The following is a 26,059-nucleotide window of genomic DNA, read 5'->3' on the forward strand; positions in this document are numbered from 1 at the left end:
TCTTTTTAAAAGCTCACTCGATCGGTACGGCCAGTCACAACTTAGCAATAAAAACACGAAAAAAAAATGAGCACTCGAAGTCTGAGCTACTCCGATTGGGCATCGATCCAGTGTGGCATCTTTGTGCGTTCGCGAGTCGGAGGACCAATGTATATTAATGGCGGGTCGATGCGAGGCCACTTGCTATTAGTGAAAGCGTCTTTCTACGGGTGGGGTGGGTTGATATTACGCGAATCCATTATGACGCACGAGTGTACTTGCTTTTCGCCCGCTCTCTGTCCCCCTTCTTTCGCTCTGAAGGATTGTCTGTCACTATGCAATCGGGATCGTTTATTTATGGCCTGTGCTAACTCGCAACACGCGTGATTTTTTCGCCGACGATGGCCCGCCTCCTGCATGTGCACACGGGCTGACACAGAGAAATCGTTTAATAGTATGTTTATTCATCATTAACGGGAATCGATCAGTTATTGAGCGCGTGCGATTCGCTTTCATTTTTCTTTTTAACGCTTCCATGAACCAAAATGCCCCCCACCCACCCGGATTGGCAAAGATCGCAAGCATTCAGAGCATGGACTTCCCAGCTGAATTGCTTAATTTCGGAGATAAAACAAATGCTTCAAAACTAAACTATAGCTGAAGAAAGAGCGCTTGTCCGTGTCTTCTCTCATGTGAATGTGTTGTCAGCGCTTCGTCCATTTTGTTAGACCATACGTCGACTTTTTTTCTATTTTCTTCGCGTTTCTGCCTTTGAGTGAAACTCGCTGTTTGATGTAGTGACAAATGTGCAATCGGTTAAGACAAAAAACAGTCGTCATAATATAATCTCTCTCCATATTTATGTTCATTGTTGGGCAAAAGAATTTCCGACTGGTTTCCAGCTATTATGTTCGTGGGACACCAGTGCCCACTTAATCCGCAAACCTTGCAAACTCATCTAGCCGCCCCTTGCAACGAAAACTGAATTCCTCTTGCAAATAGGCAGGAAACCATAGGGACTGGCTTTTACACGCTAGAGTCCTGATATACTCGGTCATGTCGAGGATTCATTCGTTCGTGTTCAGTGAACGCTGCATTCTCCTGCAAACGTGCTCTGGGGAATAGAAACAGCTGTGAGCTTATTACTCGGCACACGCACACCAGCCGGAGACCGCAGTGTATGTGGCTGACGATCAAGGTCTCTGACGTGGCTGGTGTTTCCCGCTGTGTTTGAGTTTCATATCCAGCAATCGAGGGCATAGCAAGAACTTTGGGTGCGAAAGAAAAAATAAAACTCGATCACAACTTCAGCGCTAGTATGGCGGCTGTAGCGAGGTGGGGTTTCTCGATGTTACTGCAAACACAACGCTCATTTTTGCGCCGCGTGCACAGCTGACACGAGTTCATTACGATCCTTCTGATGCGGGAATCAGACGGATCGAGAATGCGGATAGGACGTGGCCGAGTTTATTCGAAAAACAAACCTTTCGGTGTCAGCTGATTGGTCACTGAGCTTATGCGGAGCTCAAGAATTTAACACTAGTAATGATTGTATAACTGTAGAAAAAAAGTAAAAAAAAAAAAAAAGATATTGCCGAGGTTCAACTACCCTTGAACCAAGTTTCACGAGCGTTAAAGCCGCAGTCGCTGCTGCCGCTTCGATCTTGGCTCGCTTCCGCGCTTGGTAAGCTTCTCGGCAACGGTCAAATCTGGCTTTTCCTTGTTAGATAACCTAAGCAGGCTGTCTAGCATGGCTGCAATCTCTGTCTTTGGCGAGGTGTGGTATGTGCATGGCCTATTTACCTTGGTCACGCAAAGGCGGCGCACTGCACGAAGACGACGATGTTCAATGCACAGCGTGAGTGTTTCGGAGTCGGAATTCTTGATTAAGACGTCAATTTTTACTGCACATGGCGAGTTTGTGTTGCCGTTTTACACGAGGCAGGATCAGCTGCGACGATAGCAAATTATTCTCGTGCCTGGGCACGACGATGGAGACGACGATGTTTGCTGCGCAGCGCAAGATGAAACAACGAGCGGCGTACGAGTACGCGGTGTCATCTGTGGAACGCATGAGCTACTATAGGTGCAGGAATGACGCGAAACTCGCAAATGAGCACAGTAGAGCTAACGGTCTAAAAATAAAAAAGCACGGAGCAACAAGTATGATTAGAACCAGCATGAAACAGTTAACTTTTGCGTTGATGTCAGACTCGTGAAGATTGACAAATTATGTAGAAGAGGAGCGAAAGAATCTTCCTATTTTTGTAGCGCCAGGTTTGCTGGGGGGGGGGGGGGGGGGGGGGCAGCTTCTTTTCCTCACCGCAGAAAGGTAGTGAAATATGAAACGTCCACTACAGGAGCTCCTTTTCTGATATGGCGCAGCTGGCTTGCTGACCGTTGCCATGACTTACCCGAGTCTGGGCAGCCGCAGTCAATGAACGAGCGAATGGCCGCGACCTCCTAGTTTTCGCTCTGCTCTGTTATAATGTAGAAAGGTAAGCAAGAATGAGCCCACGATTGTGGTATTCGGGGTTTATTTGTATGCTGTAAAATCGTGTCAAAATTTTATGAGCGATGGTGGAAATGCTCATAAATATGAGCAGAGGTTTTAAGCCAATATTAACAGAGATACGTGCTCCTGAAATGCGCTAACGCCGACGGTGGTGTTTCACTTTTAATCTCGCGACATACGCAAGTTCTCCACATGGGAAATTTACACAGCTAAATACGCAGCCATGCACGTGGGACAATTTTCACACCACACCTTATGACCTTAATCGCATGTTTCCTTACTCGAACAATGCTACATCGTAAAAAAAAAAAGAAAAAAAAAGAATAACCGCAGTATTATGGCCTTCAAAAATCCACTTGTGGGCCGAAGGACCAGGCTGCACGGTGCAGAGCTGTGACGTCGCAGCTCTCCGATGTTTGGTGCGGTCTCATGTGTGTCGAGGTGCCCGCTAGACTGAGCGCAGTACCCTGAATGGCGACGCATTTTTTCCATGCATGCCGTTGCGTTCACACGAGGAGGAACTGGTCTTCATGACACATTACAAAGGATCCGGCACAAGGGGACCTTGGGTATCGAGGCACTCTGCCCGGTCTTGTGAGACGATGACTCAGCCAACTTGGCATTCGGAAGAGCCGTGAATGCTTGTTTTGTATTCATTTCCCAAGGCTATCGGCGCAGAGCATGCTAGGGTAAATTTACGAAGTAATTTTTTTCCCAGTCGAAGTACTTACCCGTATAAGTCGTCGGGTGGGTATTTTGACCAGAAGCCTCGCGCTTAATTTTTTTGTTTTTACGATTTCACAGTATACAAATAAACTCTGAATGCCACAATCGTGGGCTCATTCTTGCTCACCTTTCTACGTTATAACAGAACAGAGTGAAAACTAGCAGGTCGCGGCCATTGACTCGTGCCATTGCTGCATGCAAGATGCAGCAATTCTGTCGACCCAACCACATGAAACATTGGTCTCGCTGCAAAACAGAAGAAAATCAGCGGAGTATCCCAGGTGAGCATGGAACGAAGGTGTGGGTCAAACCAGTGGTTGATGGCTTCTGGCTTATTATGCAAGCGGCAGTCCCGAGACCATATGCCAATGCCACACACATATCGCTTCTACGCAGCTTTGTTTTGGTAAAAAACTTCTACGTGTGTAGCCTGAAAACGAACGCTTTGGCGGCAGGTTGATCATGCACCCACTGGAGCCGCTCTTTCGCGCACTTCTTGCCAAGTCAGCTTGGGGTAAGTTTACTGACACAACCAAGTGCGCAGAGGATAAACTCAACCTAAACTTTTTCTGGCGCATTCTGGACTGGTCGTATTGGTCATTGAAGGAAAAACGCGTAGTGAGAAAAAAGAAAAAGTCGGCACTTTGCCTTCTTAAGACAGCCCCACCGAGCTTCTTCGTGGCCATGAAAAACGGTGTAAATAATAAAAATGCAAAGCGGCACTTAGTCGCCTCTTTAGTTTGCGCAGCTACCATAAACGGGCGGTATGCCAATTTGAAACATAACAAGGTGGCTTATAAACAAGTAAGCGAAACTCCATCTGCATGCTTCTAGAGGAAGAAATTGTCGCGACGTTTATAGCTACCATTGAAAGCCCATGAGAAGGTCTTAACGATGTTATCGCACTGTCTCACTCAATGCAAGCAGTACATATCGAGAAATCCCGTGAACCGGCCGGAATGTAGTTCACAGGTCGCATATATACCGAGCCCTGCCATTGTGGCTCAGTGGTTCGGGCACTCGATTACTGAGCCGGTGGCCCCGAGTTCGATCGTGGCTTCCGCGGCCGCGGTTTAATGGCCGGAGCCCATTCTCTGAGATTGTGGGTCCCATCGAAAACTGCAGCGACTCCCACGCATCTGTGGACGTCGACTGCACCCGTGAGATCCGATGCACGAGCGAAGACAGGCTTGAGTGCATACTCGGGTTGGAAACATGGAAAACCGGCACGGAAGGATGCGAATTATGTCAAAATGTTTTTATATGCGATCTCCTTCCTCGCGGGGCCCGCATCACGGCTACCGACGCGGTGGTTTCTGGCCAAGGTCCTCGCTGGGGGATATAAAAATGGTAACTGGCTCAGAACACTCCTCGCGGAAGTGGCCCAACAGATCAACTGTGCGACTATAACGGTCGTCGTGGGGCGTTGCGGAAGGGAGGCAGAGCAGTCCCCAAAGGGAAAAACGCCGATATTGCAGAGAACCGGCTGGGCATCTCACCTTAAGTCCCGGTCAGCCCAACCCTGAACGCTTCCTTCTTGGTAAGTGTGGAGCAAGCTTAGGGATGCAAAAATATATGCAGGATGGTTGGTGGTACGCGCGGACGATCTTCCGTGGGGAAGCAGTAGATTAGGGTTCTAGGGGCAGGCGGTCAATTGTGCTTGAGGCAGAACCGTCCACATAACTCCCGGTGTGCAGAACCCGCGAAAAGTGCGTCGGCGTATTACTACCGCCGGGAGCAAAAACCCTCCCAGTGTGGAAAGAACCGGCAACCCGTACCCGGGACTGGCATTGGCTATGGAACTGCTTGCTGTCGGGAGGAAGCTAGGGGTCCCAGACCACCACCCTCACAGTCGGTTTTCCAGTCTCTGACGTCAGGGCTCGGGTGCGTGCGGTGGTTGGACGACGTCTCGTGAACCGACTCTCACCAAAAAAGCCTTGGTGCTCTCCCTGTCTTCGCCAGACAGGCGTGGAAAAGAAGCCAAGAAGGATCTGGCTGATCACATATAATTTTTTTTTCCGTCCTCAGTCCCACCGCGTTTCCCAAAATCCACCCCCTAACAGCCAGCTACCCATTTTCTACATCTCCTCCCAACCCGCTGTATACTTCCCATGGGATATCAGAAGAGTCTCCCCGAGCTCGTTACCCTGGCTATGGGTCTTTAAAAAAGCTTTCCGTTATTCATTTATTAAGGCGAAAGCCTTTATTGCCTCATGGTTGTCGTTAGCAAAACTGCCACGTTATTACGGCGGCTCTGATTAGTCGAGACGGGATGACGTCATGGAGGTCTCGACCAATCACGGAGCCCCACCACAGTATGCGTGAATGCGTGCCTTATATGGCCATATGCCAATCACTGATCAATAATTTAACCAATTAGTTACGAATTACTAGTGAATTAATAATTACCTAATTACGGATTACTAGTTAATGTCTAATAAATTAATTAATAGTTCCTAAACAATGCCTAATTAGTTCACAATTAATAATTAGTTACAGTTGTGTAATTGCTTACTTAATTACTAATTAATGTCGCGCACCCGGTGAAATTAACCACACAACAGTAAACGTAGAAGAAGATACAAGGAGCGCGATCTCGTCACTGTCAAGCAGAATCCACTGAATAAATGCACTCGCAGAATCTGAAAGAGTAGTCGGTCGCTGTACTCCAAGTCGCATTCTTTGCTACATGCGCAATAGTCGCGTAGCAGAATGCAGCACTCAGGCTTTCGCCTTTCATCACTTTAGTCGCCAAAGTGACCTCGAATTTTTCTACTCTCAGGAGGCCAAAACAACTTTGTTCTTTGGGAGATAAGTACTATTGGCCTTTTTATCTGATACGACCCGAACAACCTTGCGCTAGGGTGCAATCTAACGGTAGGCAATATATGCGCACGCCCACGCACACGCGCGCACACACACACACACACGCACACGCGCGTGTGTGTGTATATATATATATATATATATATATATATATATATATATATATATATATATATATATATATATATATATATATATATATATATATATATATATATATATATATATATATACCGGTTGTCCCAGCTAACGTGAACCAAGGGGTACAAAATAATATATTTGAGGTAGGTCAGTGAAACCAATTGCATTCAACTGCGAGCCTCCTTGCGCACTACAGGCAATTTTTTGTTTTGCAATTACTTAATTAGCTAATTATGTTAATTTATCTAATTTATTAAATATCGACTTTAGACCAAACATGCAAATTGGAAAGTTGTAGAGCACCTTCAGAAACCCCCATTTCATTAATTGCGATAAAGAAAGTCTCACGTGTAGCTTTTTTTCCGGGCTCAGAAGAAAGCCCGTGAAATACAAATAATACCACGTGACTAGTGCATTTGTGCGCCGGCGATTGTGGTGCTCTCAGTCGAGGTTTGAGCGAACGAAATCAGCTGCGGCCGTGTCTTCTTGGCCCCGTTAAAGCGGCAGGCCGATATGCCTGCGATGGCTTCTTCGCCCGCGTTAGACAGCCGGCCCACGTGACGGTGCAGTAGCAGTGAGAGCGGCGAGCCGACACCACCGACATTCTAACAAGGCCTCCTTCTCTCCCATCAGCGAACGTCACGACAAACGAATGAGCGATAACGTATCAGCCACTGAATCTGCGCATACAGGCTTGGGTAAAGGGGCGAGATGTGACTCATGTGACTCGACTAAAATTAGCGCTGCACCTTCATTTGCCGGTTCTTTATCGCCAACCGCCTGTCGTGATGTAGGCTGCTGCGGTGCGCAGGCCTGGCCAAAATCGCGGTGGCGACGGGCCAGCTCGAGCTCGCTCGAACCATCGCCAACATTTCTGCCTGCCGCTGCAACGGGACCATCGGGTCACGGCCGCAGCTCATTTCGTTCGCTCAAACCACGACTGAGAGCACCACAATCGCGGCGCACAAATGCGCTAGTCACGTGGTATTATTTGTATTTCGCGGGCTTTCTTCTGAGCCCGGAAAAAAAGATACACTTGAGACTTTCTTTATCGCAATTAATGGAATGGGGGTTTGTGAAGGTGCTCTACAACTTTCCAATTCACATTTTTGGTCTAAAGTCGATATTTAATAAATTAGAGAAATTAACATAATTAGCTAATTAAGTAAATGCAAAACAAAAAATTGCCTGTAGTGCGCAAACGGGCTGGCAGTTGTATGCAATTGGTTTCACTGACCTACCTCAAATATATTATTTTGTAACCCTTGGTTCAAGTTAGCTGGGACACCCGGTATATATATATTTATATATATCGCGTTCATAAACAGCTTCCCACTAAGAAAACGCTTTTACAGAATTTATGGGCCTGTTCCTGACTACAACCTTGAAGAAATCGGTTCAGAGCAATGACTGGTGTTCGATGAGTCTTGCAGCCGCTATACGCTGCGTAATAAGCTCCAGTGCCGTGTGTGGAGCGACTTAGTGATAACACAAGGAATAGTTCACCTCATGTGGTTCGTTAACCCAGACTGCAGGAAAATATAGGTTGGCTATGGTGTAACACTTATTCGTAACTCATGGTCTTGGAAATATTTATTGTAGGTCGAAGTATTAGCTGCTGGAGTGCTGATGCGCAGAGCGGAAAGTGAATGCGTCGTGCAACTGAACTTCCCGGGAATGGCGTAAAGTTGCGAAGAGAATGAGAAATAAAGGAACGAACCAAAACAAAGAAAAGAACGCCCGTTAGTTTCCGAGAAAAAACAAAAAACGTTATTTCGCCTTGCTTTCGTAAAGGCAACGCCACTGGAGCAAACGGCACGCCGCACGCTTCCAGAATTACAAGGTGCGTGCGCCTCCTCCGTATCGCTGTCTCCGTCCATGATACTGCGGGCGGGCTGCGGACCGCAGTTACGCATCGTTGCGACAGCTTTAATGACAGCCGCGTTCGTTTTCATGCACGGTGCACAAGTGCGGGGAACTTTTCTGCCGCGACCTCGTTTTCAATTATTCGCGCTTGCAAGGAGCCGTAAGTCGGGGCTATAGAGACCCAATTTTCCTCCTTCGCCCAATCGCGGCTTCTACCGAAGCAGAGGAAGAGGGTGAGTGGACCTACTTATCGCTGCGATGCATGCGAATGAGAGGGCCAGTGGATGAGGACTGAAAACAAAACACAACCATGCGATGGTTACCGCATTAACAAATTCCTCACGCTCCTTTAGAGCTCAGGCGCCACCTCACACATGCTTAAAGATAACAGGACGACAGCGAAACTTCTGTCTATATCGCAAATCAGCTCAGCTTCTCCCACATTTCCTTTTGTCGCGCAAATAGTTTGCGGAAAAGCTGAATTTCGGAAAATATAGGTTCGGCGTACTCTTCGTGCGTTTAATTTTATTTTGTTCAAAGACGGCAGAAGCTTGGTTGTTGCAAGCTCATTATTACTGACCTCATCCGGCGTCAAAGTTTGGTTTCTCCGTCAAACGCGGGGATGCGCTTGCGTAGTCATTCTTGACCCTCTAATGGTTCGAATTATTCACGTTATTTTATTTCCCTTTCGTGCTCACTGAGTGGTTGCTCCAGGATGCAAGCAACGTGACTCCCACTGGAGCATTTGGGGGAAGAAGGGGGGGCATGCGTGAGATCAGTTAGTGCGTCCTAGAATTTGCAGTCATGTCACGCAGCCAGAACGGATCCTAAAACATACACGGATCCTCTGCAGGGCACAGAATTTATCTTTTACAGGTCCGTTGGCAGTGCTAATTTAGTTTACTGTAACTTTCCCAAACAATGATTCCGCCTCATCGAAGCCGCCTCGATAATTCATGGTAAATTGAGCTCACTACTAAGGCAGGTGAATTACTTCAGAGCTTAAGCAGGTAATCGGATAAGAAGATAAAGTCTGCGATAAATACGTCCCCCAGCCATGCCTGCGGCCACGTCTTACCTGAGCGTTCTTAGATGTGTACGTGACTTCTTCTGGTGGCTCTGCTAAGTTCTCGTAACCCATTCACGCATCTTATTATTACGCACAATGCCACAGGGATCATACCAAAGCATCTGTATGCAAGCTCTGCTTATCCGAAGGCCCACTCAGCAAGATGCTTCGCAGAACAGCAAAATTTTTGCCCTCATTCGTGACGCTTTGATCATACGCGGGAATAGGCAATTGCTGTTTTGTTTTTTGGCAATGTGCGATATCCACCCTATACATATTTAGATCGCGTCGTATAAGTTTTTTTTCCCTTAATGCGTCAATAAATATTGCATTTTCCTTGTTTCTTCCAGATTTTAACTTGCGGCAGTTGGGATGGTTCCCGTTAGGAGATATTTAAATCTAACTTGGAATGCCTAATGTATCAGCATGTACCTTTTAAGTATATGTGCTGTGTTAGGTTGTTTTATGCCACATGTGAAAAACCAGACTTATAAGTTTTAACAAACGTAAATGACACCGTCTTCTAAGATCGCGTGTGCGCACTAACGCACCCCCCCCCCCCCTCGCACATAGACACACACATATTGCAGATCCCACCGGCGGCATGTAGTTGTTCTATTTCTTTGTTCCACTTTCTTAACAATTATCCACATAGCCACCACCAAAAAATCTGTTTTCCTTGGCGTCAGTGGCTGTTGGCTTCCTTTGTGCGTGTGTGTGTGTGTGTGTGTGTGTGTGTGTGTGTGTGTGTGTGTGTGTGTGTGTGTGTGTGTGTGTGTGTGTGTGTGTGTGTGTGTGTGTGTGTATGTGTGTGTGAGCGCGCGTGCGTGTGTGTGTGCGCGTGTGTGTGTGTGTGCGTGCGTGCGTGTGTGTGTGTGTGCGTGTGTGCGCGCGCGTGTGTGTGTGTGTGTGTGTGTGTGTGTGTGTGTGTGTGTGTGTGTGTGTGTGTGTGTGTGTGTGTGTGTGTGTGTGTGTGTGTGCGTGCGCGCGTGTGTGTGTGTGTGTGTGTGTGTGTGTGTGTGTGTGTGTGTGTGTGTGTGTGTGTGTGTGTGTGTGTGTGTGTGTGTGTGTGTGTGTGTGTGTGTGTGTGTGTAGACAGAGGGAGAGGAGAGAGAGAGGACGCATCAAAGACGACCGCTTGAAATAAGAGCAGGCCGCAGGAAACGAGATGATTAGACTGCTATGGAGACACCAGCTCTAATGGCATACCATGCTTCTGCAGTCACCTTTAGTCTCGTTAAAGGATAGAGTGAGAAGAATATTTATTAAAGTTGTTCTTTTTTTGTTCGGGCACCTCCAAGTATAAGACCATTTCGGCCACCCCTTCCTGCTTACATGGCCGAAGCCGTGTGCTGCTCCTAGATGTTCAGTGCTCGCATGGTGACTGAGCTGCATCGTTTTTCCTATTACGTGAACAGCAGAGAGGCCTGCGATGCCCCGTGGGAACAGAGCTACGGTGACGCACGTAAATGCTCTGTCGAGGAGCTGTCATCCTAAAGAGCTAGACCGAGAACGTGCGGAATTCCCTCTCGTGTGACGTGAACTCGACGATTGTTATTTAACACAAGGTCACTTCGGACCTCATTACCGCACTAGGAAGAACCAGTCAACATGAATTCGTGACTTGTTTGAGTTTATTATTTCTTTACTTCTACTTTTTATGACGTCTCACTCGGTACGAGGGAATGCATTTGGTGGCGATGTCTGGGAAAGGCAATCACATCCTGGGCTAGATGTCTCCGAGCACTCGTTGCGGAAAACCGTGCTCTTGTCCTCTAGGCGCTGCAATTGTTTTCTGACGTCTTTGTAACTGGCTGCAGCGACCACATCACGGCCGCAAACATTAAAATGGCCGAGAGCAGGTTCCAGAGACAATCGGTTCAGAAAGATTTCCCGGACTGCCATCGGATGAGGATTTGCGAACTACGTCGAGAAACCGCAGGTTTTGCTAGCCTTCTTCCACTCTTCCAGGTAGTCGGGCTGTAAATAGAGGGAAAAAGAAATAACGGGAATAAAGTTAGTTAACGAAGGTGCCTCAGAAGTGCGGAGTATACGGGGATTATACACATATAAACATCACGTGCTTGGTGCCCCCAGTTTGATTCGCTGTTGCATTAGGCACCTGAGTCCGGTGGGACCTCCATCCGTCCCAGCCGCCATTCAACGCCCCCCCCCCCCCCCCCCCCACTTAAATACTGCCTCTACTAATTTGTTTTGTGCATTCGTCAGTGCGCAAGCAATGGATTAAAGGCAAACTCGCATGGGCGTTTCAACACAGCCGTTTTTTTTGTGCTGTGCAACGACAACAACAACAACAACAAAAGAGAGCAAACGAATAATGCAAAAAAAAAAAAAACGCAGCTCCTTGCAGCGCCAAAAGCCAGGAGGGATAAAGCGAAGGAAGACACGAGTGTCTTCCATGTGTCTGCCGTAGTTCTGCACCTCCCAGCTGAATGACTAGCCCGAATAAGCACGTTAACCTGAAGTGAAACAGTCGTAAGAGAACACAAGCGTCACATGCAAGGGGGAAAAGAAACGCAACTATGGTGCTTATTTAAAAAAAAAAAAAGGAAAAAAGAACAATTTAGTGTGATTAGGTCAATGCAAATTTGGTGCGCTAGCAATTTTAGCCGACGTGGACACAAGTGGTTTTCATGTTTGTAGTATCACCAAGTTTTCAACTGCCCACAAATCTTAAAATCAATATAGAATGTTTTCATCCTCATCGCTTCTAAACGACGAGACGAAAATTGCAGTGGGGTCTTGTTTGGCTTTTAGTTGTCTTGCAGAACATTTCTCCGACATAGACTTCAAAATCATCCACGGGTAGGCAGCGCGAAGTCAAACAGAGCCCAGCGAAATGAATTGGGAAGGGAATGGGGGGGGGGGGGGGGGGGGGGGGGGGGGAACTAGTGGATTAAAAAACTGTAACCGAAGAAGATGAAAGCCGTAGGGGAAATAAAAATTTAAACAATAAATCTGTTAATGAAAAATATCAGCGCTGCTGGTGAAAACATGGAGCTTAAGAACTTGTTCATCACGTGGCCAGTTGTCTGGCCCCATCACGTATGAGCGATCTATAGTGATTGTTCGTACTTGTTCGGGCCTAAAACACTTTTATGTTAAACGTAGACACAGTCTCTATTGCAAGGCCGCCCGGGCATATTATGTGTCTTGGCGCTGTTATCTGGCCGCACAGACTGACTAGGATGTAACATGTCCGGTCGCGTTTCTGCCCTTCACCTCATGGTCAGTGCGAAACACTTGACAGGCTTGCGCCAACAGCCCAGGTTACACAATGCTTTAGGCACCTCTGTGCAGAACAACTTACAACACACACAAGGCAACTTATGTATAATGGTTCAAGAAAATGACGTCACAAACTTGTTCTTTCGCTCGACTAAACACGTATAGATAAAAGGGTCAAGGGCTCTTTCGACCAATAACAGACGTTGACAACGTTGCCGCACCAAGTGTAACAATGAGCGATGTACTTACTCATAAGAAAGTGCGCATTGCATAGAAGCAGAATTAAATTCGGGCTTCGCATAAGGAAGTCCTTGCTGAGCCCGGAATAAGCTGGGCATCAGCGATTCACTCGTTCGCTAAAATTTCAGTGTAGCCTGCAAGTTGATCGCAATGAATCTTCACATTTCAGGCTCTTATCTTTTATGTTGCAGACGTAACAAAGCGGTTTTATCGTCAAGATAGTTTCGGCTTCGAGCGAAAGCTTCTGTAAAACATATCCACACAGAGTCCTCTTTCGACACTCGCTGCTCGTTCAAACTTGCGAAATCTTATCCTTACAAAAAGAAAAAAAGAGAGAAAAAAAGGAATACAAATTGTCACGAATTTCCTGGAGTTAAACAGCTTCCGTCTTGTGCGATCCGGCCTTCATGAATAGTTTTTTTTTTTCTTTTATTTTCTGGACCTTAAAGACATGCCGACGAAAATGACTTGGCAAGCGGTCACACGTTACCACAACGAATACCAATAACTGAGTGCTTTTTGCATACTCTCGGATATCTGATCCCTCGTACGTGCTTTTATCGATTTCCTGCTTATGCCTTGCAAGTGCTGGCACGTGCACGCGACAGGTAAGGAGCTGTATACGTGTTACAAACCTATAAACCATGCATGCCTTAATCACGCCAGCACGTTTTCTCCGACATCCCGATTTATCTCGGCGCTGTTAGCATCTCAGCTATGCAGCCGCTATGCATGGTCGGGTGTCCGCTCCAGAAAAGAAAAGAAACTATTATTTTGCAGAGTATTATTATCTTACCGTGTGCAGGAATGGCAGCAGTTCCTTCTGCAAAGGCAGAACAAAAAAGTACAGGCATCAATACGTGGTCTGAAACAATAATTTTGCAGTACGCTGTTCACTAACATCATAGATTATAGAATTAGGAGATACTGTACAACAAAGCGGACCGCAAAAGCGGGAACATTTAAAGAGGGACATGAACAAAGAAGCTGCAGGCAGCTTCCCGAAGGCCGGCTCCGAGCGCTTCACTCTGACGCTCAGAATGAACCAGAGAGTTCACGATTTACATTTTTCAAAAAAAAAAAAAAAGTGCTTCCTACACATTACGCGTCCACCAACACGAAGGCCTCATCTCGCTGCATATACAGCGTGTCTCTGCTAACTTTAGCCAACGGTTAAAAAATATAACACATGAGGAAGGCCAGCGAAAGCAGTTGCATGGCGTCATTGAGCGGCTATCCATCTTGCGCGCCGCTAGCAATTTTTCGCTTTCCAATTAATTAATTAATAATTAGGATAATTTTCTGAATTGCTAAATATTCACTTTATACAATAAATGTGACTGGCAAATTAGACAGCACTTTCAGAAACCCCCAATACATTTATTTGCGATAAAGAAAACATCACGTGCATCTTTTTTCCAACTCCAAAGAAAGCCCGAAGTACAAAAAAAAAAAAAAAAATCACGTGACTAGTGCATTCGCGCGCCACAGTTGTGCGGTTGTGCTGCTTTCCACTGCGGCTTGAGAGAACGAATCCAGTTGCGGCCGTGGCAGCACAGCCGCGTTGCAGCGGCAGGCCGATACGTCTGCTGTGGTTTCTTCACCAGCGTGAGCTAGTCGGTCGGCGCGTGTGACTATATAGCGTTCTAGAATATTTAATATGACGGAGCAAGTTGCAGCGAGCACGGCGAACTAGCTGCAACCATCGCCTTCGTATCAGCCTACCGCTGGAACGGGGCCGTCGAGTCACGGCCGCAACCGATTTCGTTCACTCAAACCATGGTTGAGAGCAGCACAATCATGTCTCGCGCGAGTGCTCTTGTCACGTGATGGTTTTTGTATTTCGCGGGCTTTGTTTGGAGCTCGGAAAAACGATACATGTGAAGCTTTCTTTATCGCAAATAAATAGAATGGGAGTTTCCGAAAGTGCAAATCACGTTTATTGCCTTCAGTCAACATTTTGTAATTTAGAAAATTATCCTAATTACTTATAATTTAATAACAAAACACGAATTGCCCCTGATTTGCAAGACGGCTGGCAGCTGTATGCAAACAGTTTGCCTGACTTACCTCAAATGTTTTATTTCTTAACCATTGACTAAAGTTAATTAGCTGGAACGTCCTGTATATCGCTGTGGCTTCCCACAGTAGCGCCGCACTCCGCTGGCACGCAAGCGGTCGGCTTAGCTTACCCGCGATAATCGCGATTCTTGTCAGCACTGACACCCCCCCCCCCCCCCCCCCCTTCAAATCGCGAAGTTTCTTTTCTTCGCCTCCGTTCGCAGGTGTCTTCTTCCTTGTGCGGCAACGGGTGCGGGTAGCGGAGAGCCCTAATTAAGCGTGCGACTTTCGCGCGCGACCAGGTTTCCCCGCTTGCATTCCGCGAACCGCTCGCCTACCTAATCGCGTAGGCTCATTATAAGTAGACAGTGTGTACACTAACAGCGTGCTCGACGGAAACCGGGAAAGCAAAGCACAAGAGGCGAAACAGAGACGCGAAGCTCGAGAAAGGGGCGCGGTCACTCACAAGGTTGCCGCCGTTGTTGCACACTTTGCGGATGAATGCTCCTCCTTTGGACGGCAGCCTCGCCATGAAGTCCGCCACCTGAAACAGTCGGGAAGCACGGATTATAGACATCCCTCAAGGGCAGTATTTCTGAAACGCGTGCAATAACAGACGCTATTTCTTGAGAAACTCTTGATAAGCCCCGCTTCGGCCTGCTTTAAAATGCATGATGCTCGGGTGTGGGAGCAAGCTATCTCTGCGTCGTCCTACACCTGCTATACATAATGCATGAATTTGCGACTTCCCTATCAGGCGCGGGTAAAAAAGAGAGACAAAAAATACGTAACATGACATAATTATGACTATGATTTTCGCGGTGGCCCAAGCGTTCGGCAGCTGAGCGCCAGTTTGGTGCTTCGGTATCAACCTGATGACCGTATTTCGATGCAGCCGAAATACAAAAAGAAATAGCTCGTGTAGTGCGTGTTCAGCGTTACAGGGTCCAAAGCGATGCGGAGCCATCACGGTACGGAGGCCATCACGGTCAACAGTAATGCTTCGGCACGCAACTCACCATTAGGCCGTTAATTATGCAATAACGTTATTGCGTATGCCTGGCGGCGAATGTACCGAACCAGTCTACTGTGCTCTCCTTTACGCATTATATGCTCACTTCGTGACTATTCCAGGCTCAGTATTGTAAACCATGCGTAGAAACCAGTGCCCGGTAATTATGCACCGCACAATACCTGAGTCGGGCACCTGGATGGGATGGATGGATGGAATATAGGAGCGTCCCCGTTGAAACGGGGCGGTAGCAGCAGCTATCATGCTCACGTTTCTCCCTATATCTTAATTATTGATTTAGAATGGTTAACTATAAACCATCATTCTATTTATTAATTTTTTGTTTCTACATTACTAACATTATTTCACTTCTCTGCTTTTAAGCCACCAATCTTCCAGTCGTTTTTTGCTAGTTTCCACCGCCGGTTTATTCACCCGGCCACTGGTATCTCTAAACCCCAGAGCTTCAGGAACAGTGATTGCGCCTGCATCAACTTCCGGATGGACACCATTACATTCCAGTATAATATGGTCAATTGTTTCACTGGAGTTTCCACATACAGCACATGCGTCATCTCCATTGTTAAATTTCTTTTTGTAGCTGCGTGTTCTAAGGCACCCTGATCTAGCTTCAAAAAGTAGAGAACTGCCTCTTGAGTTATCAAAGAAAGCTTCCTTCCTGATCTGCATTTTTCACTTTCGCTATAATTCCACACTGTTTCTTTTCCATCGAATTTATCCAATTTTTACCTTCTGTGTTTTTCACCTATTGCTTAATGCTCTTTATTTCTCAGCGTTCTGCGCGTGTCCCTCTAGCGGCAAATCTGCACGAGTTTCGGCGCGGCTAGCTAGCTCGATATCTTTTGGGTATACTCTCCTCACTCCCTTTAGTCCTGCAAATGCGATCCACGAGAAGGCGGGTAAGAGGATGACTCGTCTTTCTTTTTCTTATGACTGACGTAGTAAAGCATCAGCCGCATTCTATACAGGGTGTCCAAGCTAACTTTAGCCAAAGGTAAAAAAATGCAACGTTTGAGATAGGCCAGGGAAACCACCTGTATATATAGCTGCCAGCCATCTGGTACACCACAGGCAATTTTGTGTTTTTCAATTAACTAATTGGTAATTAAGATAATTTTTCTAATTTACTAACTATTGCCTTTAGACAACAAATATGAATTGCGGAGTTGGAAAGCATCTTCTAAAACCCCCATTGCATCTATTTCCGATTTAGAAAGCCTCACGTGTATCGTTTTTCCAAGCCCCTAAGAAAGCCTGCGAAATACAAAAAATATCACGTGACTGGCGCATTCGTGCGCCACGATTGTGCTGCTCTCCACCTGGCTTTCAGTGAACGAAATCAGCTGCGGCCTTGGCTCCACGACCCCGTTGAGCGGCAGGCCGATATGTCTGCGGTGGTTTTTCGTCCGCTTCACGCAGTCGATGCGCGTGACGATGCAAGTCGCAACGAGCTCACCGCGCCGGCTGCAACCAACGCCAACATATCAGCCTGCCGCTGGAACTGGGCTGCCGAGTCACGGCCGCAGCTGATTTCGTTCACTCGGGCCACGATTGAGAGCACCACAATCGTGGCGCACGAATGCGCCAGTCACGTGATATTTTTTTGTATTTCGCGGGCTTTTCTTAGGGCTTGGAAAAACGATACACGTGAGGCTTTCTTTATCGGAAATAGATGGGAGTTTTAGAAGATGCTCGCCAACTCTGCAAATCACATCTGTTATCTAAAGGCAATAGTTAGTAAATTAGAACAATATCGCACCTCCACCACTTGTTGTAGAAGACCTTGAACAGGGCGATACGTCGTCAGCAGTCAATAGGACGTTCTGCGATCAGTCGTGAGACGTGTCAGCACACGTACGAGCGTCGAAGCGAGCTTCGTTGTCGTTTTCTTTCCTGCCCGTCACACGCGTTGAACATGCTTGTCGTCGTTCTCTTCAGCAATAGGCGCTGAACATATCAGAGCCCAATACCTGTTTTACATAATTACTAATTAGTTGATTGCAAAACAAAAAATTGCCTATGGTGCACCAGATGGCTGGCAGCTGTACACAGGTGGTTTCTCTGGCGTATCTCAAATGTTTCATTTTTTAACCCTTGGCTAAAGTTAGCTTGGACACCCTGTATATACAGAGGAACCGTTTACCCCAAGCATTCTAGGAGATTAATCAATCTGTACTGCGCTAAAATCACAAGCAGAACGTCAACTAACACACCTCTGAGGAATCCCACCGTTTTAGTTTTTATATGCATTTGCCGCCAAATTGAGACGATTGCGTACATGTACATGTACCTGTTAAGGGGTAGTTACTCTGCATTATCAACATCGTGAAGGACAAGCAACAAAAGCACGACCAACTGGAACAAAAATGCTGCTGAATTGAGGTAATGAACATTTTCATTACGCATTTTAAACCTGCGTTCGCTGTTGCACGTATTGTATTGTGACGACCATGCATTTGCTTAAACCTTTTCATAGTCAGCCAGTACAAGACGTGACATAAAAGACCACGCTTCAAGCGCTTCGTTACGGCAAGTAAATGTATCGCATGTATAAAAAAACAAGGCATGCAGAAAATAATGTCGTGGTACGTCCCAAACGCTTTTGAGCTTCTTACAACGATAAAGCTATATGTAGAAATACTCAGGCACAACCATCTAGTTGATAACAAAATGCTAACTTGCCAAAGTACCAGTTTAAATTTAGCTTTTTTCGGCGGCAGGATAAGTTGGCAGCAGCTTAACCTGCGACATAACTTCTGCACTTTTAGCAATTCTAACTTTGTCTTTACATTAAGAAACACGCTGGGAAATGCGCCTGAGAATCTGATTATTATTCTGATATTCCTTCGCGGGGAAAAAAAACAGTCTTACATCTGTGTTGTTATTTTGAAATACAAGTACTCTTGTCTTCGTCTGGGTCCAGACGAACACAAGTCCACTTGTCGAAACGTTGGCTCGGCTATAGCTCGACTTGCGAACTGAGCTTGCCCGCCTACCCTTGTTCAGCGCCTCTTTCATACTGTGTAGCCTTCTTCTCTCTCTCATTCTACCCTTGTTCAACGGCTGTGAGTTGAACCTGCGCGCACAGAGCAGTTACATTGCAGCAACAGTAGTTGAATTAGCGGAATGAGCGAGAATGATTCCAGCAGGAGAAAAGCGAAGCTCTGTCTTACGTGCAGTCTTGAAGGAACTTTCCCACTTCGCTTCGTTTAATGAATTCCCGTGTGTCTTCTTTGTTCACATCTCCACTGCAAGCCGCCTATTAGTGGCGCGTGTAGCAGGCCACGTGAAGGAAGAAAACGATCCGATTTTCCGCGGACATTTTCAGGTCATCACTGTGGACTCGAGCATGCGCCCGTGAATGCATTCCGGGCCCGCCGTCGCACGCGGGCAAGAAGGCGACCTTGAACGAGAGCTGAGCCCCAGCGCTGTCTTTCGAGGAACAAAGGATAACCGAAGACAATGAGGAGCATTTTTCGTGTGGCAGCGTAAGGAAATCACCCTTTGTTTCCTGTGCTGTGGCCGGCTGTTTGTTAGCCTCACTTTATACACCTGTATTTATTTTTTTTTCGACGGTTGTCGACTAATTCCAGTGTTCAGCATCGCTCACGGGAAGCACCACTTCGAGACCAAAGAATGAGGAAAACCATCCAGTCATTGATGGCAAAGAGAAATGCGTGCGAAGGCGGCGCCTTCAGTCGGAAATGTAAGTTGAGAGGGCAACCGAATGCCCAGACTGAACAACGCTGGAGCTTTATGTACAGGGTCGTCCACTTCTAGCTATAACACGGTCACTGCTTTCAAAGCAACATTGCGCCCGACGTAGGCATATATAGATGCAAAGCGATGCAAGCACAGAAGGACCCGGGCGTGTTGCTTCACATGGCCTGCCACTAAGCTAAATTGCGTGGCCGAGTCGGACGCAGTGACGCTTTGAAAGCAATGACCGTGTTATAGCTAGAAGTGGACGAGGCTGTACCTATATGAGGTTAGCGCGAACCTTTGATACGAAGGCTCCACAGTTCCTGCTGCATCGCTGGTACCTAACCGTTCGACAGGCATTATAAAGCGCCCGAGGACTAAATCGGTCCGAAAAAGAAACCTTCATGGAGCCGTATTTTAAGGCGTCTTAGCCCGCTTCATTTTTCCTCGTTTTTACCATTGCCATTGCCCCCCCCCCCCCCCCACCTTTCTCTCACGTTGGCGGAGACGGCCGTCAAGCAACTCGTATTATGTATATCAACGGTAATGACAACTAATTACAAAGAGCAAATGAGTGAGTCGGAAAAGGTTCATTAGAGGGCAGCGCCTCCACTGATCGGTTGGCTTTTTCCCGCGCAGTTTGCTTGCCATCGCTGTGTTTTGTGACGTCTCTAAACGCTGAACGTCAGAATTCGCCCTTGTTTTCTAGTTTGCAAGCACGTGAAAGTGAGATAACAAGTGCTCCAAAAGCAAAAAAAAAAAAAAGAAAAAAAAAACGAAAAGAAAATTGACGATGAATGTTGCCATTTGAATGGCCGAACATCGTGAACGTTTCAAATGTACAACTTCCAGCAAACTCATAATGGCTAGAGGGAAAAAAAGGAAGGGGGCAAGCATCAGATGTCGAGAAACCGTCCTTCGAGTGAAGGAAAGTTATTGCAGCACTACTTTTAGAACAAGCTTAAACGGACAAGATAAGCAAATCCATGTCTCCCGAAAGTGAGAAAATGCCGCGAAATTTAAGTTTAACCAAAGAGCTGGATGGACTCGAACAAACCATGAACCGTATGTACGCTCCGATACGAACCCTCGACAAGGAGAAATTCTTATTCAACTGCGAAACTTCTCGGAAAGCCTTATACCTTTCCTTTGTAGCTATATTGCTGCCCTGGGGTGCATGCTAATTGCTAATTACCCCATTATTACAAATTGGTTCCAACAGAGCGGGTTCCCCTAAACTGATTGGAATTTCTACGCGCTCGGTAACGCTCTCTGTTAGCAAGCTGCTCGCGGCTGCTGGCACTGTACGCGCTTTAGTGACCCGCAGTAAGGGGAATCGCGAGCTGCTGCGGCTGCGTACAAACACTCTTACAACACTGTATACGAATCCTTTTTTTTTTTTTTTTTCTTCTATCCCTGGACCAGTTTTGCACAGTGTACGCTAGGAGGAACTCTATAAGGGACGCGCGGCATTTAGCACATCAGTGGTCCTCTCTTCATCCCGGAACGTTTGAGCCGTCTGGGAGTAAAAGCTGCTTTTCCTGAAGCAGTAGGTCAATGAAGCAAGTAGGTCAGCAAGTAGAGAGAAACAAAATGCAAACAAAACATATTCGCGCACACTGCACGCGGAAAGTAGTATTTCATATCCATTGATCTCATAATCGGCATTCTGTTTCAGATATGCCACGTTAAGGGACGGCGCAATTCGAGAAACTTCCAGGAGCTTGAACCTGCTTCTGAACAAGTTTGGGACAAATGTATCCTGCATAGCTCGCATTTGCATGCTTTATACGCGTTATGTATGCTTGCTCTCTCAACGTGAATAAACGCAATGAAGTCAGAAAGTTCAAGTTGCTATTCGCGGTTCCCAGTTTATCACACACCCTGGGTCGGCTGTACAATGCAGCCTAAACCGCGGGCCGCGACACTCACCTCTGCCTTGACGTTCTTCTGTACGCAGTCGAGCGTCTTGCCCAACTCCTCTTCGCTTAGTCCTGCACCCAAGGAGAGAGAGAGAGAGAGAGAGAACATTTTTATTCCGCGCTTATTTGGCATGCAGAGAGAGTCATGTGAGGTTTGGCGGGAAACGAGCCCGCTTGAAGGACCTTTACTCCATTTCACAAGCCGTTTGCCGAACTATAGATAAGGACGATCTAGGCCTATCGGGTTGGCGTGCGCTAGATGATTGCGGTCCTACGATCCTACCACAGACGGCGGTACGAGATAATACTAGCAAGCACAATCATTTAGTGCGCGTCATCCTAATTAGCTCAGACAGCCGTACTGCTGAAACAGCTTGCTGATCTCACCACAGCTCAATATCCTTTCATTAATTTTTTTTTATAGTTTTCAATAACAGTTCGCATTTGCTTGCTAAAAAGGGTCATTTAAGACCTCATAGACCTTTGAACTTATCGTCATCAGCTTTGCAGGTCACCCTTGAGGCTTACGAATTCAGGCTCGAAGCATGACGCCCACATTGTTGGCTAGAGTTTGATTTTGCTCGAATAAATAAATACCAAGGCCCATCGCAATACTATATAATAACGACACCTTTTCGAGGATGCAATATATAGCACTGTTTGACAGACACTGCTATGCGCGCCAGCATAATTTGGAATAGGATGCAAATATCCTGTCGTAAGAAAACAAGCACTATTACAGTTTACTTTATTTTTCCTTACAACGAATTTCCACTTCACCGAGACCTGCTGAATATCGGGGTACCAATGCGGCGTCCCTAGCATCTTGAAGTGCTCCCTGTCCGGAAGGAGCTCATGTTGCGGAAAAAAAAAAATGTAGGAGACGCGATAGCGCCTTAAACGCAACTTTTTCATTCCACAAATTTTTGGCATTGAGAGACTGGCGAAGAGTTTGGCGAAGGGTTGTAGGTACTTAGTTTGCTTGGTTTTTGGGGAAGGGAAGTCTGTCTCGTTTCTTGGCGGACACCTACACTCACATCGAACGACGCACTGTTGGAGGAGGCACATGTCGTCGGTTGGAATCCCCATGGTAAACTAGCCTACAATTTGACTAGCAGTTGCATGAATGCTAAATGAGAAGCGAAATGGGTATCTCATCACCCTGAACGCTGCTGAATGAGCGGTTACGTCACAATTTCGATATGAAATCATGTGCGTACTTCTTCGGACAAGTTGTTCTCAATTCTGGATTACGGCAACGGTGACGTTGGGCGGCGAATGAGCTGTATACGCTATCGCGTAAAAAAAAGGGGGGACCCCGAACTGCGCCGTCAGCTCTTAGTGGAGAGAAGGAGTCACACTCGCGAGGCAACCAGCAGCTGAATTGAGCCCAATTTACGAGCACCATTCTGCGTAGGGAGCATTCGATTGAGGAACGAAACCTACTGGAACGCGCAGCTGACTCCACCCTCAGCGAGTATCTTGCTTTCATAAAAAAAAAAAATCCTTCCAATAAATTATTTCTTTTTGTCCATTTATCTGGTTCGAATACTTGTCAAACCATCGCTGTTGGTCGCTGCTCTTGTTAGAGCTACGCACACGACAGTGATTTCATATAACCTAAATAGGTTCAATGCAATCAAGAGTAATTTTTATTGCACATTGTTTCGCTTTGGCCGTGCACTCTTAGATCTACTCCTCAGCTTTGTTATCCGAGAAAAGTCTGGGTCTTTAAACGCACCTTGAGGTAACAGCGCGGAACGTGGACGGGAGCACAAGATCAGAAGACGACACAACGAGCGCTGACTTTCAACGGCGCTGTTGTCGGCACCTGTAATCTTTGAAGGGGGGGGTTCGGCTTCTGGGAAGTGGTGGGTTAAGCTCTGCTGGGATACCAGTTGTGATTCCGCCACCCTGATTGCCGGTCGAGGTAATGTAAGTGGACGGAAGGATATTTATATCAGCGGTACGAACCGCCGAAGTCGGGTTAAACAGTTCGCTCGTATACCTGCGTTGCGGAGCAAGCAGGAAACAGCACTTTCACGCTATATACGCAATAGCACTGGAGGGTTCGTTTGAAGTTTCGCCTCCTAAGATGTAAGTTATTTCTATTAAACAACGGAGTTCAAAGGTAACAAGAATGGTCCTGAAAGATACGTTCAAATGATAGTTTGGAATGTACTTTTTCCGAGAAATGCCTCCCCTTCGGTTTCTGACAGTGGTGACGCTCTCCAGCGAAGAGTGCACAAATGCTGTGAATGCAGTATCTGAAGAATTAGGGAGGCATTTTACGGCACAATCGGTGCCTTGTACTGGTGACACCTTTGTCGCAGTTGAAGCACGTTCCCTTTAAAACCGCCTTCGTTTTTGGAAACAACGAAAGTCCGATGGTGCGAGGTCTGCCCGAGCTGTAAGGCGAGTGAGAAAGCGAAGCCGCCCTTATATTTTACGACAGTGACTACAGTTAAGGCGCCAAACAAGGAAGAGCATCACCGCTCGTGGGGATAGGTGTATCGAAAACTGAAGCGCTCGTGGGATACGTAACGTCCCGAAATTTTATTTCAATGACATGCCTCGAATCCATAACTTGATCAAAAGTTAAAAAGCGACAGCCGCACAAGCAAAACATATTCTATACCAACTCCCCCCCCCCCCCCCCCCCCCCCCCTTCTCAGGCTCTCACATGTTGTACAAACCGGATCAAATATTTCACACTCTCTATGAGTCTGGAGATCAGCAAACAGTGCAGTCTGAATTCAGACCTGAATATCTCGAGGATCTTTCTTGAAAAACCCCTGCTGCATAACCCCGGACTGCCGATTGACGCTAGGCTTCTTTTCTAACCCAAGGGTGCGACACGAACACATCTCGCCGCAGCTGTGACCCTCTATGACACCATTGGGTAAGTTGGTTTGGCATGATTGAAGCAACCTGTGCCGGGACAGGGACAAAAATTGGACACAACAAGCGTTTTGCGTCTATTGTGTCAATAGACGCGAGAAGCTTGTGTCCAATTTTTGTCCGTGTCTCGGCACCGGACGCTTTAACCTCTATGACAAATTCTCACTGCGTACACGTTCCCGGAATTTGGCTGCTTCGAGGAATGCGATAGCAGGGCGTCTCATGAATTTATACTTACTGATTAGGTGCTTTGTTGTCGCATGCATGTTTTTGTTTAAAAGGCCTGATCCGAAGGTTTCCCACTGAGTGGTGCGGTGCATGATGGCTTAGGCTTTGCCTTAAATGCCAAATCCATAGAGGATTAGGACAGCTCCTGTTCCTATCCCTATTAAGTTCTTTAAATGTCTGTCGTGCCCTTAGTGCCCGACTGGACGACTCGGAGGTAAACCCTGCCTGTGACATGAAAACTTGTGAGCGAGGTTGTACGTACGCGGAGACGCCGACAAGGACGCAGAACACACGGTCAGAGTAACTTTCACTGTCCCCTGTCCCTGTCAGGCGTCAGTGCGTGATAGGCGCTGCGAGTCCTTAATATTTTCTGGATCTCCGAATCAGCACACATATGCAAGTGGAAATACAAGGCTCTTCTGTACAACACAAGTCAAGATTACCCCTTCCCTCGATCCCCCCTCCCCCTCTCTCCTCTTCCGCGCATGCATCATACTCAATCACTCAGTTTTTTTTCTGATATTCAGTTTATAAGCTTCTCTACGTGTGTTTCTATAGATATACGTACAGACTTCGTCAAAAGTATACTGACTAATATGTTTTGCTCCGGGCCTGTTATACCCGGCTAGCGTTACAAATTTCTTAAAGACGAGAAAAACTCTCATCCTCCCATCTCATGGACTCTGTATTTACACGTGTGCTGAAGAGGGTCCACTGCGAGGCGTATGATTCGGTACTATATTCGGCTGCCCGTTTGTTCCTGTCCCAACTGTAGAGATCGCAGATAGGTGTATGCTTTGATACCGATATATTAAACGGGTTCCTATAAACCAGGTGCTCAGCAGTGAGCGCAATCGACGCCAGCCCCACGCTCCCGACGGCCACAGGGAAGAGTCAGCGCGGAGCAATTCTTCGCGTACATCACCAGTGGCCATCAGAAGCGCGCGCCTGCGCCTCTGTAGCTGCACCGAATGAGATGAACTTTGGCATAATCAGCTGTCGTACTCACCGCACAGGAATTCGCCAGCAAACACGGCTGTCACGAAGAGCAAAGACAGCGCGCACACAACTATCACATTCGCCATAGTGGGCCCCGGATGGACGGTCCTGTGGACAGTGCGTTCTCGCTGGACAAGTTCAGCTGCACGCCTCAATTTCCCGGCTACAAATGATCGCCTGCACCGCGCGGACCCTTGATCTTATACAGCCACTGTGTGGCCGTCAACTGGCGTGGGGGCGAGGTGAGCAAGAGACCAGTTGAGCAGCGGCGTAACCTTCGGGTTGCTCGCCCTTTATCACGATGTTCCGTTTAGTGTGTGCTACTGTGTACAGGCTCAGCCCCACGCGCGTTCCGATGTGCACGGGTTGCGACCGTGGAAACTTCCACTAACGTCACACGTGACCACCTCGAAAGCAAATGGACCCTGCCCGCGAAGTCTGAGGCTAACCCCGTTATTTATCACGCGTTGCTAGTAAATTACCTAGGAAGTATGCATTGCCAAATGTGTTGCAGCTAAATTGAGGCTGCTGGCACTGCATTTGTTCCGCAACCTGACGGTCGTGCCATGGTACCGAACTCGGCACGCGCGGGGCCCGAGAAA

At 47.1% G+C, this 26,059-nt stretch overlaps 1 protein-coding gene and 1 long non-coding RNA gene across 2 annotated transcripts; one reads left to right on the plus strand and one right to left on the minus strand.

The window, feature by feature from the left end:
* Positions 1 to 10,747: 10,747 nt before the first annotated feature.
* LOC146202412 (uncharacterized) lies at positions 10,748 to 25,595 on the minus strand. Its single transcript, XM_084584628.1, has 5 exons — positions 25,468 to 25,595; positions 21,340 to 21,401; positions 15,139 to 15,216; positions 13,408 to 13,434; positions 10,748 to 11,102 (listed from the first exon to the last, which is right to left on the minus strand). Exons 1-5 carry the CDS (start codon positions 25,541 to 25,543, stop codon positions 11,046 to 11,048), a joined length of 300 nt encoding a protein of 99 aa, XP_084440754.1. The 5' UTR covers positions 25,544 to 25,595; the 3' UTR covers positions 10,748 to 11,045.
* On the plus strand, positions 19,040 to 21,220 carry LOC146202413 (uncharacterized). The gene is made up of 3 exons (XR_014702135.1): positions 19,040 to 19,193; positions 19,299 to 19,411; positions 21,086 to 21,220. It is a non-coding gene; the product is annotated as an uncharacterized LOC146202413 (long non-coding RNA).
* Positions 25,596 to 26,059: the final 464 nt, after the last annotated feature.

Source organism: Amblyomma maculatum, chromosome 1, assembly GCF_055883805.1.
Source record: "Amblyomma maculatum isolate TAMU_Amacu chromosome 1, ASM5588380v1, whole genome shotgun sequence".
Lineage (NCBI taxonomy): Eukaryota > Metazoa > Arthropoda > Arachnida > Ixodida > Ixodidae > Amblyomma > Amblyomma maculatum.

Coding starts and splice junctions, on each gene's coding strand:
- LOC146202412 (XM_084584628.1), bottom strand. CDS start 25,543: ATGGCGAATGTGATAGTTGTGTGCGCGCTGTCTTTGCTCTTCGTGACA. Junction 21,402..25,467: donor TGCTGGCGAATTCCTGTGCG/GTGAGTACGACA, acceptor CCTTGGGTGCAG/GACTAAGCGAAGAGGAGTTG. Junction 11,103..13,407: donor TGCTGCCATTCCTGCACACG/GTAAGATAATAA, acceptor CTCTATTTACAG/CCCGACTACCTGGAAGAGTG.